The following is a 20,655-nucleotide window of genomic DNA, read 5'->3' on the forward strand; positions in this document are numbered from 1 at the left end:
AAAACTAAATAAATGTTTGTTTCCTTCCTTCTCCTTTCTTTGTGGTATCTTTCTAACCTCCATGGCAAAATGCCTTCTCTTCAATCTATTCTTAGAACACAGAGGTTATAGTTATGGGGAGAATTTGTGAGAGCCACCTTTTACATTAGTACCTTATCATTCTCCCCTTATTGTTGAGGGGAGAATCTCCAAGAAATTGTTAAATATTGTCAGAAATTTTCTTATCGCAGATATACCCACGGAAGATCTCTCCCAGGGGATACTTTGTTGTTCTTTGGGTTCAACATTATAACTTGAGTTCTTTTGTAATATACAGAACTAAAGAGCCACCTAGGTCAAATGACTGCAACATTAGCGGTCAGGCAATGTCAACTCCAGACAAAAGGCACACGAAGAGGAGAGTAGTCAAACCCCATTATTCAGAGACAGCAATGTGGCAATTTTCTTCAGTAGAGAAATTGTTTTTATTCGTACAGTGTATGCAGACAACAGAATGACATTCAGGTCAAGGAGGCATAATTACTATGGAAATGGTTTATTAGCATTTTGCAACTTAAAAAATAAGCAATAACAACCCCAAAGTCTGTAAGCATAGTGAGGAAGGGGAGGGACAGAACAGCTTCTAACAACATTAGCTCTAAATTTTGAATATTTTTCATTTTTTTGAGCTGTTAAGAAATATATTTTCCATTTAATTTCATATATTACTGTCATTAGGGGAAAAGGCAGACTCTACCTGTGTGGTTAATAGTACTCAAGAAGACACAAAAATCAGAGTTGCAGGACTGGTAGCAGAACTTCTATCGATGGTGTGTCCTTGCTCCTGAAGATGCTCTGTTTTCATTTAGGAATATATATATGCTCCTAATATTTTAGCCACCTCCAATCCTTAGCCTTACAATCAAGCAATAATAGGTAACATTTATATAACTTTTTACAATTGCGAAGCACTTTTACAGGAAGTATGTCATTTCATCCTCACAAAAATCTTGGGAAATGGGCCCTATTATTTTCCCCACAAAGAAACTGAGGCTAAGACTGGTGAAGGGACTCACCTAAGGCTATAATAAGTATAATGAGCTATTAATGAAAATTTATTAATATATATTTGTGTAATATTATTAAAGATCAATATACTATATATTTAATATACTATCAATAATGTTCTACTTATGAAGATTTAAGTTAATTTGGGGAACTCTCTATTTGAAAGAACGCTGATATAAATTTTGTTATCAGTTCTTTCCCCATTTTCCCCTCCCACTCAAATCTGCTTTGTAATTTTTAATGAGAGGAGAAGGGAAGACAAAACTTTGATTTACTGGGTTTTGCTCTAGTCTATTCTAAGTGTGACAACTTAGAGAGTATTGTCAAACATATGAAAAAAGTTAAATAACTTGTTCAGGGTCAAACCATCTTAGAAGGAGGAAATAAACTTAGCTCTGTCCTGACTCTGAAGCTGACTTTTTAGAAATCTGCTATGCCACAGGGCAACTAGTTTACTATAGGCCTAGAACTTTTAAAAAAATCAACTCAATTTCACTTTCACTTTTATAGGCTAGGGATGAGGAGAAGAGGGAATTCATCTACCTAACTTAAAATTATTTTAAATAATTAAATCATCTGCTCCAGGAGAGGGAAATGGGGACAACAAGAGAACCATCAATCAGTGTAGTAGACAAGATATCCAGTCAAAGTTCCTGTAAAGGCAAGGATGGTGGAGACTGATGGAAAACAGAATTTTGAAGGATAGAGAGAATGTTCTGAGTCTGTGCCTGCATAGAAAGAATGACCCTGAAGAGTTTAGCACTGACTTCTGTAGGATTGGGACACACACACACACACACACACACACACACACACACACACACACAGATTAAACAAACCAGCTTGACTCGGAGTTGGTCCTGGGTTTTCCCTTATCTAACCTTAATGGTTGGCATAGAAATCACAACCACCCAGATTAAGATGCTGAGTGTCTGACAGGAGCTCTTGTTATGGTAACTACTCTTCCATAAGCATGAAGCCTTGTTGCAAATGAAGAAAATATCAACCACAACAAGTACTGAGTGCCTGCTTACTACTGATTTCTAGCTATGACCCTAATGGGTAGGTCTGCTGCCACGGAAACCAACCTGTACTTCCTGCACTTGTTGGGGAGGAGGGTGGGGAAATATTATTTATCTGCATTCACAAACTACCCTGGCTCAAGGAGAAAATTTCATTGACTAAACACTCATGAGAGGCAGCATGAAGTTGTAGATCATGAACCAGCCTCATTTGACAAATGATGAATCTAAGATACAGAGGGATTAAAGGCAGGGTGACACACCTAGTATATTCCTGAGCTGGGATTTTGATTCAGCGCTAAACCAAGTGTCCTATCAAAAAGTCATACCTGAAAATTTATTAGTCTCCTCTTTAGCACCTCTATGACAGAGCAGAGCAAAGTGACTTAACCCTATTTTTCTTCCAAGAGAAGAGATTTTTTTTAGCAAGTACAAAATTCATGTGTGAATTGAAGCATGATCTCTGACTCTATAGATTTGGGTACAATCTTTGATGGAAGTACTTGTCATTCACAAAATCTTTTTTAGCTTGTATAACACTCTGGGCTTCTCTTGAGTTCAGAATCTAGTTTGTATTTCTCTTGAAATGGAGCCTCACTCCCCTGCAACAACTCAGGCTAATAGGATATTAAGTATAGGAGGAGTTTTATTTAATTTGACAAAAAAAAAACCCCAAACACAAATGGGTCTATGCACAAACTCCTCAACAATCAGGAAAACTCTCTTTTCTTTCCTTGAGGACATCAAGGTAAAATACTTTTGAAGGGATAGGTATGGATTGCTTTTCAAAGCAAATGATTCCCTGCTATGCTGATTGTTCTTTCCTTTCAGCTCCATAAAGATGACTTAGACCTTTGATCCAGCAATACAACTACTGGGTCTATACCATGAAGAGATTATGAAAAAGGGTAAAAACATCACTTGTACAAAACTATTCATAGCAGCCCTGTTTGTGGTGGCAAAGATTTGGAAATTGAGTGAATGTCCATCAATTGGGAAATGGCTTAATAAACTATGGTTTATGTGTGTGATGGAACACTATTATTCTATTAGAAACCAGGAGGGATGGGAATTTAGGGAAGCCTGGAAAGATTTGCACAAACTGATGCTGAGTGAGATGAGCAGAACCAGAAGAATATTGGATGCCCTAACAGCAACATGGAGGTGATGGTCAACCTTGATGGACTTGCTCATTCCATCAGTGCAACAATCAGGCATAATTTTGGGATATCTGTAATGGAGAATACTATCTGTATCCAGAGAAAGAATTGTGGAATTTGAACAAAGACCAAAGACTATTAACTTTAATTTTTTTAAAAAAAAACCCACTATATTATTATGTAATTTTGCTATCTCTTATACTTTATTTTTTTCCCTTAAGGATATGATTTCTTTCTCATCACATTCAACTTAGATCAAAGTATATCGTGGAAACAATGTAAAGACTAACAGACAGCCTAAATAAATAAATAAATTTTTAAAAAAGATGATTTAACCTATGGATTCCCTCTTTAAGTCTAAATGAGGCAGAGATGCCTAGTCTCTTTTTTCACCTTTTCCTTCCAACTAGAGAGTGGAGAGCTCCTCCTAGAGCCCCTATTTAAACAGGGTAACCAAGTCAGTCCTTCATTTCCCACCCAGCTAAACACCTAGGTACTTCTCCATCATACCTCCATAGTGGACCCCCTCCCCCCCACACTTTGCAACATCCTTTTGTGAGTCTTTAGGACAATTTCTGGCACATAATAAATGTTGATTGACTTTTATGCTTCAAATTCCTTTTCTTTCGCATAAGCCCCATTTCTCTGTCTATATCATCTTTGGACATAGCCCTTATTTATATGGATTTTCTGGCAAGACTGAATAAATTTGTTCAGACCTCCCCCTAGATGATGTCTTTGTGTCTTCATATTTGACCCTTTGTGTCTTAGTGGGTTTCCATCTGTCTCTGAAAATATATTTGGCTGTTGGCTTCATTCCCTCTCCTTTAGATGGCCAAACCAAAGACCCAGTTCAATATGGGAAATCTACCATTTTAGGAGCAACTCTTTGGGGTGCATCTTTGCTGTTGTAATTTTGAAGCTATTGAATAAAGTTAGTGTTGGCAAGGAGACAGGATAAGGAGAATTCTCACATTTCTAGGGAATTTATATGTCAGTGGGGAGGAGAGAGTCATAATTTGGGGGCCCTTAGTAAGACATGTCTGCTTTGTCATTACTGACAGGAAAAGAGGTAACTTACAATCCCTTAACTTAGTATATTGATAAAGGAATGAAAATAGTGCTTATTTTTTCTCCATCAAAAACCATAGATCAGTCTAGAAAATGCTCATCTCACAAATTCTCTTTAATTCCTTATATTTGTTTAGCATAGTTGCTTAGCACAGTGCTTAATATATATTGAGAGATTGATTTATTTAGTGGATCAATCTGAAGAACTTGATTGTTGATGAGAACTCTGGAACTGTCACCTGTTTTGAAGAGGTGCAATGAAATTTAAAGTCTTCCCCTCTCAGAATAATTCTGATATTCCATCTGCCTGCATCCCATCTTAAGCTCTAGTGCCATTATTGCCTTGTTCTTGGAGAAGTTAACCAAAGAGTAGCACTGATAATTCTTTGGGTATAAACTCTGCCTGTGTGCAACAAGCCATAGAGGATGGTTTCTTATAGCAGCATATTATTTTTGGTCTCTCTATAGTGATCGGACTTTCCAAAGCTTCTATTTCATTAATGAGCCACTCAGAATCTGAATATCCCCTATCCCCTTGCAGAGTATTAATCTGAAACACAAACTCACAGTGTAGGCAACCTGATATAGCATTACTTCATCAAGAGAGATTTAAGGTTGTGGAGGGAAGGCTTAATTCTGAAACTGTGAGGTAAATAGAGACAAGAAAATCATATACACAATGAATACAATAATGTAAACAGAAATAACAGATTCCAAAAAAAATCAGAAGTGAATGCTGAAAAATTATAATGAACAAGCATAGCTTGAAAGAAGACATGAGAAGACACTCCCACCTCCTCACTCTGCAGTTGTGAATGGTCCACAGTTGTTGTACATTGCATCTATTTTCAGACTTCTATGTATGAATTAATTATGCTGATTTCTTCTTTGTCTTTAAATTTTTTTTTTGTTTTATGAGTTTGCCCTATGGATGGGGAAGAAGGAGAATCCTGGGGGAAAAACTATGGTGATATGAAAATACATCAATACAAATATTTTACAATTCTAAACTCAACATATTCATATTGATCATCATGAAAAGAAAGCAAATCAGCATTTTACCAGCAGCATAGTTTTGGTTTCTCACTGTACATCTTTCCTCCCATAATTTCTGTGTTTTAAATTCTACTTTGGGAATCATGTATTTAATAATGACCTAAATCCAATCATTCAATCATAGATTTTGGTGCTAGAAGAGCACTTAGATATCATTAAGTTCAACCTTTCACTTTACTGAATGGATAATGAAACTGAAGAGCAGAGAAAAGCAACTTTCTAGTTAGTGGTAGAGTCAGGTCTAGAATCCAGTGCTTCTGAAATCTAGATCTCTTTAGGACACATAGTTCAGTCAAGTCCTATCATGGAATCTTGGACTTAGAAGGGATCCCGGAGGTCACCTATCCTATATCAATCCATATTTGAAAGGGGAATCTGCCTCACAATATTCTTGAGAGTTTATCCTTCTTCGGCTTCGTGAACTACATCAGAGTAAAAGATGCTATCTTATTGAATGTCTAGGGAATCAAAACTTAAATGAAAAGGGACTGTGAGCACCTTTATTTGTTGTCTCTGCTGTGGAGCAGGAGACAACATGACTCAGCTGCCTGCTCATTCTGGAACTTCTTCAGCCTCTGGAGTCTTCTTTTTAAAAACAATATTTATTTAAGGCAATGGGGTTAAGTGACTTGCCCAAGGTCACACAACTAGGCAATTATTAAGTGTCTGAAGCTAGGTTTGAATTCAGGTCCTCCTGACTCCAGGGTCAGTGCTCTATCCACTACACCACCTAGCCACCCCCTGGAGTCTTCTTATCTGGAACATCTCTCTACACTGTTGGCTCCCTTCTCTCATTGGTAAATTCCTTTCAGGCCTTAATCTGGGGATGGTTATTCATGCTTCATCCCCTTCTCAGTTGTGTTTTGACTCTATGCCTTTCAACTCCATGCACTTTCAAGCAATTATATATTCTATCTCTTTTCTCAACTCTTTCAGCTTTCTTTATATGCTGTTTTATCCTATTATATGAGCCTTATATAAGCTCTTTTAGGGCAGCGACAATCATTCTTTTTGTTTGTATTATATTCTCATTGCTTAGCACAGTTCCTGGGCTAAAAATAATAGTAATTTCTTAATAAATGCTCATTGCTTGACTACTTGTACCAGTAGATGATATTTGCAAAGAAATGAGACAGGCATCCTGGAACAAGATGCAGATGTTGAATAACACTATCTATGTGTTCTTGTGACTGATTCATGAGTGAAACCTGATACAATCAGGTGCTGTTCCAAAGATATGGTCTTTTTGATCCCCAAATCTTCTCTCATTCCTACTGCTTCCATTTTTCCTCTCTATTCTTTTGGGTAGAATATGTAGTGAAGCATGCTACTCATACCCTCACAGAGAAACATGATTTATGGTGCAGAGTAAGACACACATTTTGAGATCATGGCCAGCATAGAACTTTGTTTTGTTTGTATAAATCAAATATATATATATATATATATATATATATATATATTTATATATATGTATATGATATAAAGATTTTTTTCCCTACTTTTCCCTTCTCCAGCCTTCCTAATACCTACAAAAAGAAGGCAGAGGGAGAGAAAACTTTTGTTAATTGAAAAAAAAGAAGTAAAGTAGATCTTTAAAAATGTTCTTCCTTTCTTGTATAACTGGGCAATGGAGACGTTCTCTGTAGTCAGAAAAAAAACCCTTTAGTTAACCCCTGGTTAAAGGAGGCTCTAGGTGATGGTTACAGTTTGAAGGAAAAAATGTTTCTTTGTCCTTGAGCAGGAAGAGAAATCTTAGGGGAAGTTGGATGAAGAGTGAGACTCAGGGATGATTGAGGGAATTCTTCCCAATTTGAGAAATTTTACTGAAAATTTTGATTTATGTGAGCAAAATGTGAGAGAGGTGCAAGGTGACCAATATGTCTGATGACTTTTTCAGCCTTCCTGAGATCTGTTGGCCCACTTGTCACCTGAAGGAGAGGACTATCTGGAATACAAAGAATAGTTGAGGGGATTTTCCTCTAGGAAGAATGACAAAAGAAGTTTCTGTGTCTCCTCTTTATTTCTCACAATTCCTATCAGACAGGGTGGATGTTAAGTTCAAAGTTTTCCTAACTTTTAAAGTTTGTTAATTAGTCCTAATACTTGTTTAGTTAAAGTAACTGGTCATAATTGCTTCTGGTTTGTTTGCTTCATTATTTATGAATACAGAGTGAGAAGTCAAGTAGATGGTGTCAAAGCAAGGCATAGGGGTGAGAAGGATAAGGACAGAGTATGTACCCTTTCTGTTGTAATTGTGATTGGGGGTCTTGGAGATAATAATATTGAGAGAATCTAATTGATGTCATATTTTATAAAATATAATTGTCCAAAGCAGAGCAAGGAGGAATCCAATCCTTTTTTTCTTTTTTCAGACCAAAGAGAATAGGAAAATTATCTCTGGTGGGTGAGGGCAGTGACTGCTGTGGTCCTGCCACCCTTTACCCCATTGTTCCCATCCAGTAGGAGGAAAAGGGTGTGTCTGGAAAAGACTGAAGTCACTCATTTACCAAAGGATGGGAGCCAGTGGAGAGGGGGTGAGAATTTGACCTCCCTCTTCCAACAGCAGATGAATTTTTAGTTTCATGCAACTAACCCTCAAAACCATACTACTATAACTGAAAAAGGTACCTAGTGCAAGAGGGAGAAAATGTTGTGTCAAGGTTCACAAAACTTTTTATATACATTTCCCTCCATTTTTGTGACAATCCTGAGAAAGGTACTCCGGGGTTTGAGGTTTATTTTCTTTAGACTAGACTTTATATATTATTGATATATTATAGAAATTCTTTTGAGGAACTTCCTTTATCGATGTAATTTGGCAATTTCTCTATAACTTTTTGAATTAGAAAGATTCCTGGGTCACTGAGAAGTTAAATGACTTTCCAGAATCAGTCTTTCCAGAATCCAGAGTCAGTCTGTAGTCAGTCTGTATTAGGGATAGGGTTTGAATTCACATTTTGTTGCCCTTGAAGCCAGCTCACTATGTACTATGTTATTTAAAGGACTTAAGTTCATTTTCAGTATGTAAGTCACGAAAGTCTTTGAAAAGTGTGGAGCAAGTTTGAGTTTGGGGAAATATGAGAGTAATTCTCCTTTATTTTGAAGGAATTTCCATCCTATTCTTACTAATCAAAGAATTCTAGAGACAGAAAGAACCTGGACTAGCTTCCTGCCTTAATGCAGTGACAAGTTAGGTATATTGTAGACAATCACAAACTATGTATCTAGAACTTGGTAACTATTGAATTAAGAGAGAATCAAGCTTTCAGAACATAAATGATGCCTCTGTGGTAAGAACAAAACAAAATAAAACAAAATATTCCACTTCTATAACATTCTATTGGCAATCTACCCATTTGGCCAGCAGTTATACAAAATCTTATACTCTGCTCTAAAGAGATTTATAAAGTATTAGAACAAGGAGGGAAGTCTGATGAAAGAATACAGTGCCTCAACTCCCTTGATATGACCTGTAACTTTTCCTTTCCCGGTTGCTTTCCTAATCACATCCTCCTGTTCTGTAGCCATGAAGATATAACCTATCTCCCTCATAGATTACCAAGGGTTACTTATATTGTAGTGTTGTGGCTCATTTTCTCAGTCAAGCTGACTAGACTAAGTGCCTTTCATTTGTCAAATATCGGCCATGAAGGTGACATTTCTCATCTTTCTTCACTGTGCAATGGTATTGCAGGGAGGCTGGGTCTTCTTTCAGTTTCCTGAACTCTGAGAAAATGACAGCTCGGTCATCAGCAGGAGTCACCCACGGAGAGAGCCAGGATGAAAATTTTCTTTGTGCCTCAGGCTTTCATCTAATGACCTCTAAGATATTGTCTTCTAACTTTGGAATAAAAAAGGTGCCCTTGCTAGGATTCTCTCATTTCCTTTTGCCAGTCTTTTGTCTGGAGGTTAAAGCTGGGGAGTGGGGAGAAATGCTACAGGAAGGAGGGGGCATAATAAGTGTATCTTTGTGCATCCTATGAAGTATGGTGATAAAGCAATGTTATTGTTTTTAAAATTAACATATACAGTATCCTTGACTATTAGAGTTAGAGGAGATCTCAGAGCATATCTAATCCAACCTTGTCATTATACATATAAAGAAAGTGAGTCTCTTGGTATTTAAATGACTTACCCAATGTCATGCAGTCAGTTAGCAGTAGAGCTAGAATTGGAATGTAGGTCTCCTATGCTATTTTCATTACATCAAAAATGTTTTTAATTTCTCTTTCAAAATTTCCTTTAGACTCTATGGCATATTATGTATAAAAAACTATTGCCATAATTGCTAATAGCAAAAATATTTTGCATATGTTGAAAATACTTTTACGTATTGTATTTGTTCATCTATGTTACCAAACTGTGAATGCTCTTGATGACAAATCCTTTGTTAGTGACTTTGGTAAACTATTAAAATTTATAGAGCACCAAATATGAATAAATTGGAGGATTAAGCCAGAGTTGGTCTTTTAATTTATGTTTTTTACAGATTTGACCAAAATTCTTGGACTTTATTACAAATTGATTCATTTATTTTTGTCACTGGTAGGTTTGTTCTGAAGACAATTTCCACAGAAGAATTCCAAAGAGATTTCAAAAAATGCCATCATATGAGGAAATCAAAGCAATCCATAGTCAAATAAAAAAAATTGCTCTAAATCATTATTTCTTAGAGACATGCAAATTAAAGCATCTCTGATGTACTACCTCACACCTCTCAGTCTGGCCAATATGACCAGAAAGGACAATGATCATTGAGGGAAATCTGGGACATTAATACATTGTTGGTAGAGCTGTGAACTCATCCAACCTTTCTGGAGAGCAGTCTGGAACTATGCCCAAAGGGCAACAAAAATGTGCATACCCTTTGATCTGGAAATACCAATACTGGGTCTATACCCTGAAGAGATTGTGGAAAAAGGTAAAAACAACACCTGTATAAAAATGTTCATAGCAGCTCTATTTGTGGTGGCAAAGAAATGGAAACTGAGGGGAATGTCCTTCAATTGGGGAATGACTTAGCAAACTGTGGTATATATACATACATATATATATATATATATGTATGTATATATGTCATGGAACACTATTGTTCTATTAGAAACCAGAAGGGACGGGAATTCAGGGAAGCCTGGAGAGGTTTGCATGAACTGATGCTGAGCGAGATGAGCAGAATCAGAAAAACATTGTATACCCTAACAGCAACTGGGTGGCGATGATCAACCTTGATGGACTTTCTCATTCCATCAGTACGACAATCAGGGACAATTTTAGGCTATATGTGATGGCGAATACCATCTGTATCCAGAGAAAGAATTGTGGAGTTTAAACAAAAACCAAAGACTATTACCTTTAACTTAGAAAAAAACTTATCTTTTTAATATAATTTTGCTATCTCTTATACTTCATTTTTTTTCTTTAAGGATATGATTTCTCTCTCATTTCATTCAGCTTAGATCAATGTATATCATGGAAACAATGTAAAGACTAACAGACTGCCTAATCTAGAGGAAAAGTTGTAAAATTCAAAATAAATAAAATCTTTCTTGAAAAAAAATGCCATCATAATTGTAAAAGGTCTATCCCTTTCCAAAAGGACCACTTAGAAAGAAAGCATCAGTACTCATCTGTGGACATGTATTTAATTGTGCTTATCAAAATTATTTCCTTCCTCGACAGTTATATCTAAAGGAATGAAGTCTACAATGTTGAATGGGGCACCCTACACTGCCCCCAGATGTGTCTTACCAAATTCACAAGTATGGTAAAAGTCAATTAGGTTAATAAGCACTGCCCTTTTATAACATTATTTGTGTGCCAGAGCCTATTCCCTGTACCATAGGACACCTTTTACTTGTTTTTTTTTTTCAACCACTATCCTATTTCACCACTTTTGAGGGATGCTATTTATCTTTTTTATTAGGGCAGGTGATGTTGCTTGTATTCCTTTCTGTGGAGTTGTGCCGATCAGGCAAAGGAGTGCATGGTAACAACTGGAATCTAGCCATCGGCCATCTCTAGGCTGTGCTATGATATGATGTGATGTATGTATGTGATTCCCTTCTGTTCAAAAACAATTTAACTGATAACATGCCTTTCACATTAGATTAGAATTAAAAAAAATAGATTTAACATTATTCCCCTGACCCTGCCAATAAACAACACTTTAGCAAACCAGAAGAAAAGTTAACCCTGATATTTAGACCTTTGTGTTTATGGGCTTCAGCCTGTCTCCTCCCTCCAAACTAGAGTTTAATTTGGTTTATTTTCATAAAGGTCAGGACCAGATGTTTCTCCCATTCAACTGGTCTATAATATATTAAACAGATTGGGATTCCAATGAGCAGCAGCAAGGTAATTAAAAAATTTAAAATTGAAATATGTTGCAGTTGATAAAGCATTGGTCTGGGAGTCAGGAGACCTTATGTCTAGTCCTGTCTCTGTAATATAGGTCAAGTGTTTTACCCAACTAGATAAAACACTTGACCTATATTATGTCATCTGTAAAATGAGGCAGCTAAACTAGATAACCATTAAGTTCTTCTCCAGCTCTAAATTACTTTGGTAAATATGAATTTTGGATGATGCAAGGGATAATATGCTAAATTTGGACTTTGGAAAACCTGAATTTGAGCCCTGTCTAAGACGAACACTTTCAATATGTGACCCTATGCAAATCACTTAACCTCTATATCCCTCAGTTTCCTCATGTATCAAATGGAGGATAATAATAGTACCTACCACAAAGAATTACTGTGAGGATCATATTTTCTATCTTTCTATCTATCTATCTATCTATCTATCTATCTATCTATCTATCTATCTATCTCTCTATCTATCATCTGACTATCTGTAGATATATCTATTTGCAAACAATAAAGTGCTATATAAATGTCAACTATTATTATTATTAAAAATCGTTATTTCTTACAGCTTTTAAAAAATTTAGAGTCTGGAGATCTGGCTTTGAGGGATAACCTTGAGCAAGTTACTTTACCTTTCTGAATTTCCTCATTTGAAATATGTAAAATGAGGAGGATCAGACTAGATTAATGTTTCTTTCGGTTATAAAATTCAGTGGCTTTGTGATGTCAAAATTAGCTAGTCCATGATGGACTCTGCTCTTGAGAGAATAACTCATGACTTATTTTCCATAAAGTGAAACATATAGGCAAGTCTAATTACTCCAAATTAATTTCTCTTTTAAAAAGTCAGTATTCTTCCAAGCACCCCACCCCTACCTTGGCCCACTTAAAGGTATAGTTCCTAGTTCCTCTTACATTTTTGGTACTGATATGGAGAACTACTTCATCTACTATACAGAGGAGTAGTTTTTTTTAAAGCATCTATGAACTCCTAATAAATAGATTTCAAGAGGCTTGTGAACTCAAAAAATTATTTTCAATAGCCTCTAACTGAAATTTAGCATTTTACATCAATTATAATTTAGGCAATAAGCAATTACTCTGAGAAGGGGGTGCAAATTTTCACTAGACTACCATAGGGGTCCATGAGATACACAAAGGTTAAAAATTCCTGATAAAGAATAAAGCTTTCCAGAGCCTGAGGGTCCAACCTTTTAGCTCTTCTGGGCTGCATCACCCAACAAAAACTTGTCAATGGCCACATGTAGAATTTTTTTGTTTATTTGTTTTTGCAAGGCAATGAGATTAAGTAACTTACCCAAGGACACAGCTAGGTGTCTGAGGCCAGACTTGAGTTCAGGTCCTCATGACTCCAAGGGCTGGTGCTCTAACTACTGTGTCACCTAGCTGCCCCCACATGTAGAATTTAATATTTATTTATGATTATAATATTACCCATGTTACTAATGATTATAATAATAAAATGCAATAAAAATGCTGCTTGAATGGACTTTGAGAGTTGTATGTAGACCATGGGCCATAGGTTGGACCTACATGGTCTAGAAGAATGAGGAGGTGATGGTGGGGTGAGAGAAAAGAAGGAGTATGGATGTGGGTTGGGATCTGAGATATAACTCATAGTTGTCAAGATAGGAACTGGAGTCTTGGATTCTAGTCATGACTCTATGAGTAAAGGCATCACTTCCTCTCAGTTTCATTCTATGGAAAATGAAAGTGTTGAATTCATTCCAATTCTATCATTTATTGACCTCACTGAGAAACAGAATGACTTTCCCCCCTTTAGTTTAAATACTTTGCAAACTTACATCTGAGACACGATTCTAAGCTTACTCTAAGATGTCTCATGATATTCCAGTTTTCCTGGCTATTCCAATCCACTGAATCAAGTCATAGTTTATATTTCTTTTTTGGACACATATTTCTCTTTTCATTTTCTTACCCCCTTTCCTCATGAACTTGTTTCAATATAATTCCTCATTTGGAAGTCCCATCCATTTTTAATCTGCTATTTTAAGACACTCTCTGCAGTGCTATCTGTATCAACATCACCTATGCTTTGGGGTGTAGAACTACTAACAGATGTTAAATTCCATGCTTCCCTACCCTCAAGGCAATATTGGAAGGGATATGCCAAAGGTGGAGGAATAATTGCTACCTTTTTTTGTTAATGGTCTCAACTAGTTAGTTAAAAGGTCAGATTTGCCTATTTTAATTACCAGATGTATTTTGTAACTCCATCCAATCATTTATAGAGTTTTTGCTGAACCAGATACAATTATTTGATGCTGGGGAACAGTAAGCTCATGTGCCATTCTCCTAATATTTTGCAATCTTGCTAGATCAGAATATAATAGAATGGGATTTCATGAAACGCAGTTTAGACAAAACATAGAACTATTAGATGTAAATGCTAGAAACAACTCCAGAGATAGTCATAGAATCACAGTTATAGAAATAGATAGAGACTTCAGAGGCTATCTAGTCCAACCTTCTTTTCAATATGAGGAACTGAAGGTCAAGAAAAGGAAAGTGGTTGTTCAAAGTCACAAAGGTTCTAAGTGTCACAGATGGGATTTGAACCCAAGGCCAAATCCTTTGACTTCAGAGTCTCTTTTCACTTGACTGTGTGAACTCTCTAATCTGATATTTTCCTTTCAAACTTCCCAGTTCAAGGAGGTAAAGTAATTAATCCAAGGTCACTCACATAATAGGTCACAGGACTAATGAGAGCCAGGTACCCAACAAAATTCTGTTCCCTACACATCTCCCCTGTAAGAAGCTTTATAAGGAGATATTGATTTGCAAACCCTGTTGGAGGGAGGCCCTATATAGAGATGTGAGACTGAGAATAGCTTTACAAGTTGAAGCAATAAGCAGTGGATTTAGGATTTTGGCATCTGAGCAGTTCAGTGAAGTGTTCAAATAAACCCTCATCTGATTTTAGTGAAGAATGTCAGAAGATCAAGAAACTATTTTTTGTAAATGTGTCAGCAGTTCAAGCATATATGATGACATCATTTTCCTCTCTATAGGTAGAAATCATAGTTCCTTAGTGACTGCGTAAGTAGCAGGGCTTCATGTACTAATTTGGTCCAAAGAATTTGTTACCTGGACAATCTCATGGAGCCTCTTTGAATATAGCTAGGCTGACAGATATATTTTGCCTTATTTGGAACTGGGAACTGAGATCAAGTATAATCTCTAATACTTATGATTCTGTGGTGGTAAGGCAGCTGGTGACTTTGTGAATAGTATGCTGGGCCTCAAGACAGAAAGAATTGAGTTCAAATGTGGCTGCAAACCCTTATTAGTGGTGTGACCCAAGGCACTTAACTTCTATCTGACAAAGTTTCCTCAACTGTAGAATGGGATAATAATGACACCCAACTCTCATGGCTGTTGCAAAGATCAAATGAGTTCCTATTTGTAAATTGCTTAAGCACCATTTGAAATATATGCACTTTATAGGTGCTTCCTTCCTTTCTTCTTCCTTCTTTCTTTTCTATTATCCTTCCCTTTTTCCTTCCTTCTTTTTGTCATTCTTTTATTTCTTCCTTTTTTCCTTCCTAACCTTCTATATAATTTAATTGACATATGTGTAAAATGGAGATAAATCTGTAGTACCTATCTTCCCCAGAGGATTGTTTGAGGCTCAAATACTTTGCAAACTTCATAGTACAATAGGGAAAAAACACTAACTCTAATGTCAGAGGAGCTGGGTTTGAATTCAGCTTTGGCTGATTACTATCTTGGTGACATTGAATAAGTCACTCATCAGTGGATTGTTGAGGTTTCTTGAAGTTCTCACTCTTTGATTCCATTCTCAACTCTGTATTTGGAACCTTTCCAATTTCTTTGCACTGGCCAGAACTTACAGACACCTCTACGTAAACAGGGTCATGTTTTCTAATAACTCCTAACAACTACCCCTCTTTATTATTACATTACTCCACTGCCCATGAATATTGATTGTGTATCCCTCATGGGTTTCACAACTGCAATCTGTGTTAAAAAAACCCAACCACTAAAAAACAACAAATGGAAATTCATAATTGGGTAGGGGGTCTTTTTAAGTAAAAAAATTTTGATTGTGTCAGCATAATTTCTTGCTGTCCCTTCCTTATTAAGAGTGTCCCTTTCCTCTTTTTTAATTTAGGATGTTTTTCTAATTTTCCTTCACCCATTTTTTTTATTTCTCCTGCAGGTCTGGTCTATGTTATTAACTTTTGATGACATCCCCTTCCCCCTCTATTTGACTTGGATAGATAACTTGTAATTTTTCAAGAAAGGTGAGAAAAGGAGAAGAGACACATCTGTCTGAAGTGGACCAGCTGGCAGAGTAGACATCTTCCCATGAAGACAGAAGGGTTTGGATTAGTTTATAAAATTTCTTGTAGTAAGGTCAACAAGGCATTGTAGGCAACTTGCCACAGTTGAAAAGGTTCACATCCTGGCTCTGCTATTTTCAACTTTTGTGACCTTGGGTAAGTCACTTTGACACTTTGAGCCTTAATTGTTTTATCTGTAAAGTAAGGGAATTGGACTAGGTGATTTCTAAGGTTTCTTCCTAATCTAGATCCTATGAGTATGTGACTGGTACTGTAGATACTAGGAAATTTTTGTTGCTGTTGTTGAGTCATTATATTCAATTCTTTATGATCCCAGGAACCACAACATGTCAATGCTGTCCACAGGGCTTTCTTGACAAAGGAAACCTTAAAGGTTATCAACCTCTTCATTTTACAGATGAGTAAACTGAGGCATATAGAAGTTAAGCTATTTGACTGATGTCACAAAACTAGCAAGTGTCTGAGATGGGAATTTGAATACAGATCTTTCTGGCTCCAAATTCATTTATCAATTGCCTTTCATAGTTCCTTCCTTCAGTCTCTTAAGACACTTGACAGTATTTGGAGAACACTGTCTTCTTCCAAATACCATCCTGCTTTCCTTAACTGTAGCATAGTTCACACCCATTCCACATTCAAATCCAAATTCCCATAAACATTTCCTATCCATTGTGCTGTGCTAATTTAGAACACTTTGGGTGAGCCCACTGCTGGGAACAGTAATTCAATTAAAATCTCAGTTTTCAACAATATCATCAAACCCTGTGGTCTGTTACTTCACACCCAGCTTAACTGTGTGTTCCTGTCATCTGTAGAATAATGAGAGTTCTCTAATTGGGGGAAGGGAGGGTATTACAGTGAAATTCTCAGTAATAGGAATAATATGCTGAGCTAAGTACTTTTTTCTTGCCTTTTCCTCTTCAGGCTCTCGCTGATGGGTGGAGCTGATTCCTCACTCAACTCCTAATAACCACCTGCCTTTTCTGTTAAATTACTCCACTGCTCATGAATATTACTTGTGTATCCATTGTGGGTGTTGTAGTTAGTGCAAAAAAAAAGCCTCAACTAAAAACAATAACCCCTTTCCCATTCAGACAGAGATGTGACCCTTGAACCATCCTTGCAAGCAATTTTCAAAAATCATTGGACCATGAAATTTGCACATGCCCCATCCCCATTCCCTACAGCTACCCTTTTTTCCATCTGCCCACATCTACTTCTTCCACTTTGTCTTAACAGCCAGAATAGAGCAGTTACTTTCAGAGTTTCCCTCCCTATCCAACAATGATTCTCAACAAAATAAGACTTAAAGAGAAGGGGAAGATGTCCAATTTTTCTTTTCTTCCAAATACCTCATTTTCACTCATTTTTTTTTATCTTTTTTCCCCTAGCCTTTTCGCACAAGGGGAGCTCTCGATTGGAGGAGGGAGTGTTTTCACTTCATGGTCCCCCTTACTTTCTATTTCTATCTGGGCAGTCCATGCTTTTGAAGTTTTTCCCTAATTGGCATGAAATTCAGACTGAAGGTCTGAGCTGTCTAGCAATCTCCTACCTAGAGAAAGAAGTCCCCATTTTTGGCGCCATCACCTTGGGATGACATTCTGTCCCTTCAGTTTTTAGAGATGATATTACTAAAGAAGGAAGGTGGAGAAGGAGGTGAGTGAAACTAGTCTGCAATCCTGATGGAGAAAATTCTGAGGTTAGCAGACTATTATTCTGTTCTGGCTTATGGAGACTGTGGAGAAATAGGAGATTAGAGTTTTCTGTTCTCCCTTTGGCACCTATTACCACTGGAAAACTCGATTATCCAAGGGTGATCAGGAAAGAGCAAGGGAAATCCAAGAGAGAAAAATTTGTTTGTTAGAAGAATGAATGTATGTTTGCAATAATTACAATATGTTTTCATTTGCCTGGTCAGACAATATTTTGTCTTCTTTCTTTATTTTGAGGCAGAAAGAGTTATTAATTCTTAATAATCATGTGGTGTTTCACTTAGATTCAAGAAAGTGGAGAACATTGAAAATAAATATTTTGATGGTTACTGGTTTTAGTGGAACAAAAAGGAAACTAGATAAAAAAATAACAGTGATGACTGTTGGAGGTCCTGCGAATTGCTCTAATATATTTGGAGGGTAATCTCAAGAATCAATTAATTAACACCTGCTGTGTTCCAGAACTCATATTAAGGGACTGACAATACAAAGTCCAAACTGAAACTGTTCTTGTCCCCAAGGAGTTTACATACTAAGCAGGGTATCTGAACATAATCTTCGTTCAGGCTTTCTTTTCTTCCTCCTCTCTCCCTCTCCAACCTCCTTCCAAGTACGGTTGTAAAGGATCGATCTGTAGCTAGAGTGTGTATTATGTGTATGGTGGGGGGTGTATGATAGGGGTGGAGTTCTGAAATCCTCAATTCCTGCTGATGTTCGAGAGAAGAATCTGTCAAAGGAGGATATTCAAAGTGCAGTAGGCTCTCATATAACGGATCCGAACACAAGGAAGAAAACCCACACTCCTTCCTTCCCTTCAGGAATTCCGTACAAGTCTCAGCGACACTTTAGGTAGAAGATGGAGAGGGCTGGGGCAAAAGAATAATGTGCGCAGAGCTATCTCCTAGGACAGGAGATTTTAAAGAAAAGAGAAGCCAAGGGGCAAGGACGGTGTTCAAGGAGACTGTCACCCGGCGGGCTGTCGTGGTGTGTGTGTGTGTGTGTGTGTGTGTGTGTGTGTGTGTGTGTGTGTGTGTGTTTGTGTGTGTATGTATGTGTGTGTATGTGTGTGTGCGTGCGCGCGCGCGCGCGCCTTCTCGCGCGCTCTCATCACCATTTCTAAGGCACAAATCCCAGGGATCCATTCCACTCCGCGCCCCCCCTCCACTCCCAGCACCCTCCACAGACATTCTTTAGCTCCTCCACTCTCTGGGGGACAGCAGTTGTGGAATACAAAGGGACGGACAGAGAAAGCGCGCTTCTCCATCCCTGTCTCTCCTCAGAGTGCAAGATCAATAGTGTCTCCTTCATCTCGGATTTGATCTTAGGGTCAAGTTAGGACAGCCTTTCGGCAGTGTTGGGGGCAGGGGTCGGGACAACAGGGGGCGCAGGAAACTGACTGTCCCAACCTGAGCGGGAGGGAGGCAGAGGACAAGAGGGGCAGACGCCTTCGCATCCTCCCCTGTCCTTTCCTAAAGCAGCTGTCTACAATGCGCCTGGAGCACAGCTCCAGCTGCAGGAACATCCCAGGTGCTTAGTGGGTATCAACTTTCTTTCCCAATAGAAATCCCCTCTCTGCCCTTTGGGCATCAACTTTTCTAGTAGGGTCAGCTGGGGGTCTAGGGAAGGGGGGAGTTGGTGGGAAGAGTTCAGGATAGTGGGGATGGGATTTTGGTCATACCCCCACCCATATCCCCTCCTCGCCTCACAGTTGATTTGCCCTCAGCCCTCTCTCGTCTTCCCTGACAGCTCCCTCCTGCAGCCCCACAGTCACGCAGATAGCTAGACACGGACACACAGACCTACCCCCACCCACCCCCCATCCTCTGTCTTCCACACACATACACACACACGCACACGCCCCTTACCTGGCAAGCCGAGGCAGAGCAGTAGGCTATAGTAGACTACCGGCACGAAACCCAAGCCACAGGCATAGCGGTGATGCGAGAGGAGAGAGCTGTTGGCGAGATGAAAATGTGTGTGCTCCATGAGAACCGGGGAGGGCTCTCGGGCGCCGGGGCGCGCGTCTTAGCCGCCTCCCAGCCCGGCTCCTGCTTCCAGCCTCCAAGCAGCCAGTGCAGCGGCGGCGGCGGCGGCGGCGGCGGCGGCGGCTGTGGCTCTTCAGCGCCTCCTTCCCCGCAGGACCTCCTTCTACCCCCCACCCCCACCTCCGCCCCTCTCCTGCAACTCCTCGCTCCTTCTCCACCCCCTCTTTTTCTCCTTCTCTGCCTTCCTCACTGGTCAGCCCGCACCTGCTGCGTGCTGGAGTCCCCTGCTCTCACTCTACCTCCAAGTAGTCCTCAGGGGCACAGATTCGCAACTGGGGTTTGGGGGAGTGCCCTCAGGGGGAGGTTATTCTTCTCCTCCTCTTCAAAACCGTGACTGATTAGCATCCCAATGGGATTGGAGAGTCTCCTCTTTTGGGGGGTTGGTAGTGGTGGAACCACTTGATTCTCTTGTCCCGAAAACCTAGGGAGGGATTCCGAAATGTCTCTTCCTAGCCCCTTCCAGTCTTGAGAAGAATGGGGGAGCTATTTCACTCAAAGAGCAAGCAGGCTGGAATTGACCGGGAGGAGGGGGATGGGCCACCAAAGAGGAGGGCTGAATGTAAGGACAAGGTACTCCCCTTCCCCCCAGGAGGGGCTTGATTGACCTGTAATTTCCAGCAGAGACTCAGTGGCAGTGTGAGCTGAACACCTCTTGTGTCCTCATTTTGCCTTTCTCTTCCTCTTTCTTTCCTCAGTTCAGTGTGCATCCAGACTGGCTGATCTCCTCTTCCCCCTATTCCCCCCCTCCATTCTTTCCCCCTTTCCCCATCCATACCAAGCCTAAATCTATCCAGAAGATGCTGA

The 20,655-nt window shown here is 38.7% G+C and overlaps 1 protein-coding gene across 1 annotated transcript in view; it reads right to left on the reverse strand.

Moving 5' to 3' along the window:
- The window catches only part of GPR139 (G protein-coupled receptor 139), a 47,941-nt gene extending 28,149 nt beyond the window's left edge, over positions 1-19,792 (reverse strand). Inside the window, exon 1 of the mRNA XM_074207422.1 lies at positions 19,672-19,792. Within this exon, the coding sequence (XP_074063523.1) occupies positions 19,672-19,792 (121 nt within the window). The remainder of the gene's footprint in view (positions 1-19,671) is intronic.
- Positions 19,793-20,655: the final 863 nt, after the last annotated feature.

This window comes from Macrotis lagotis, chromosome X (assembly GCF_037893015.1).
Source record: "Macrotis lagotis isolate mMagLag1 chromosome X, bilby.v1.9.chrom.fasta, whole genome shotgun sequence".
Classification (NCBI taxonomy): domain Eukaryota; kingdom Metazoa; phylum Chordata; class Mammalia; order Peramelemorphia; family Peramelidae; genus Macrotis; species Macrotis lagotis.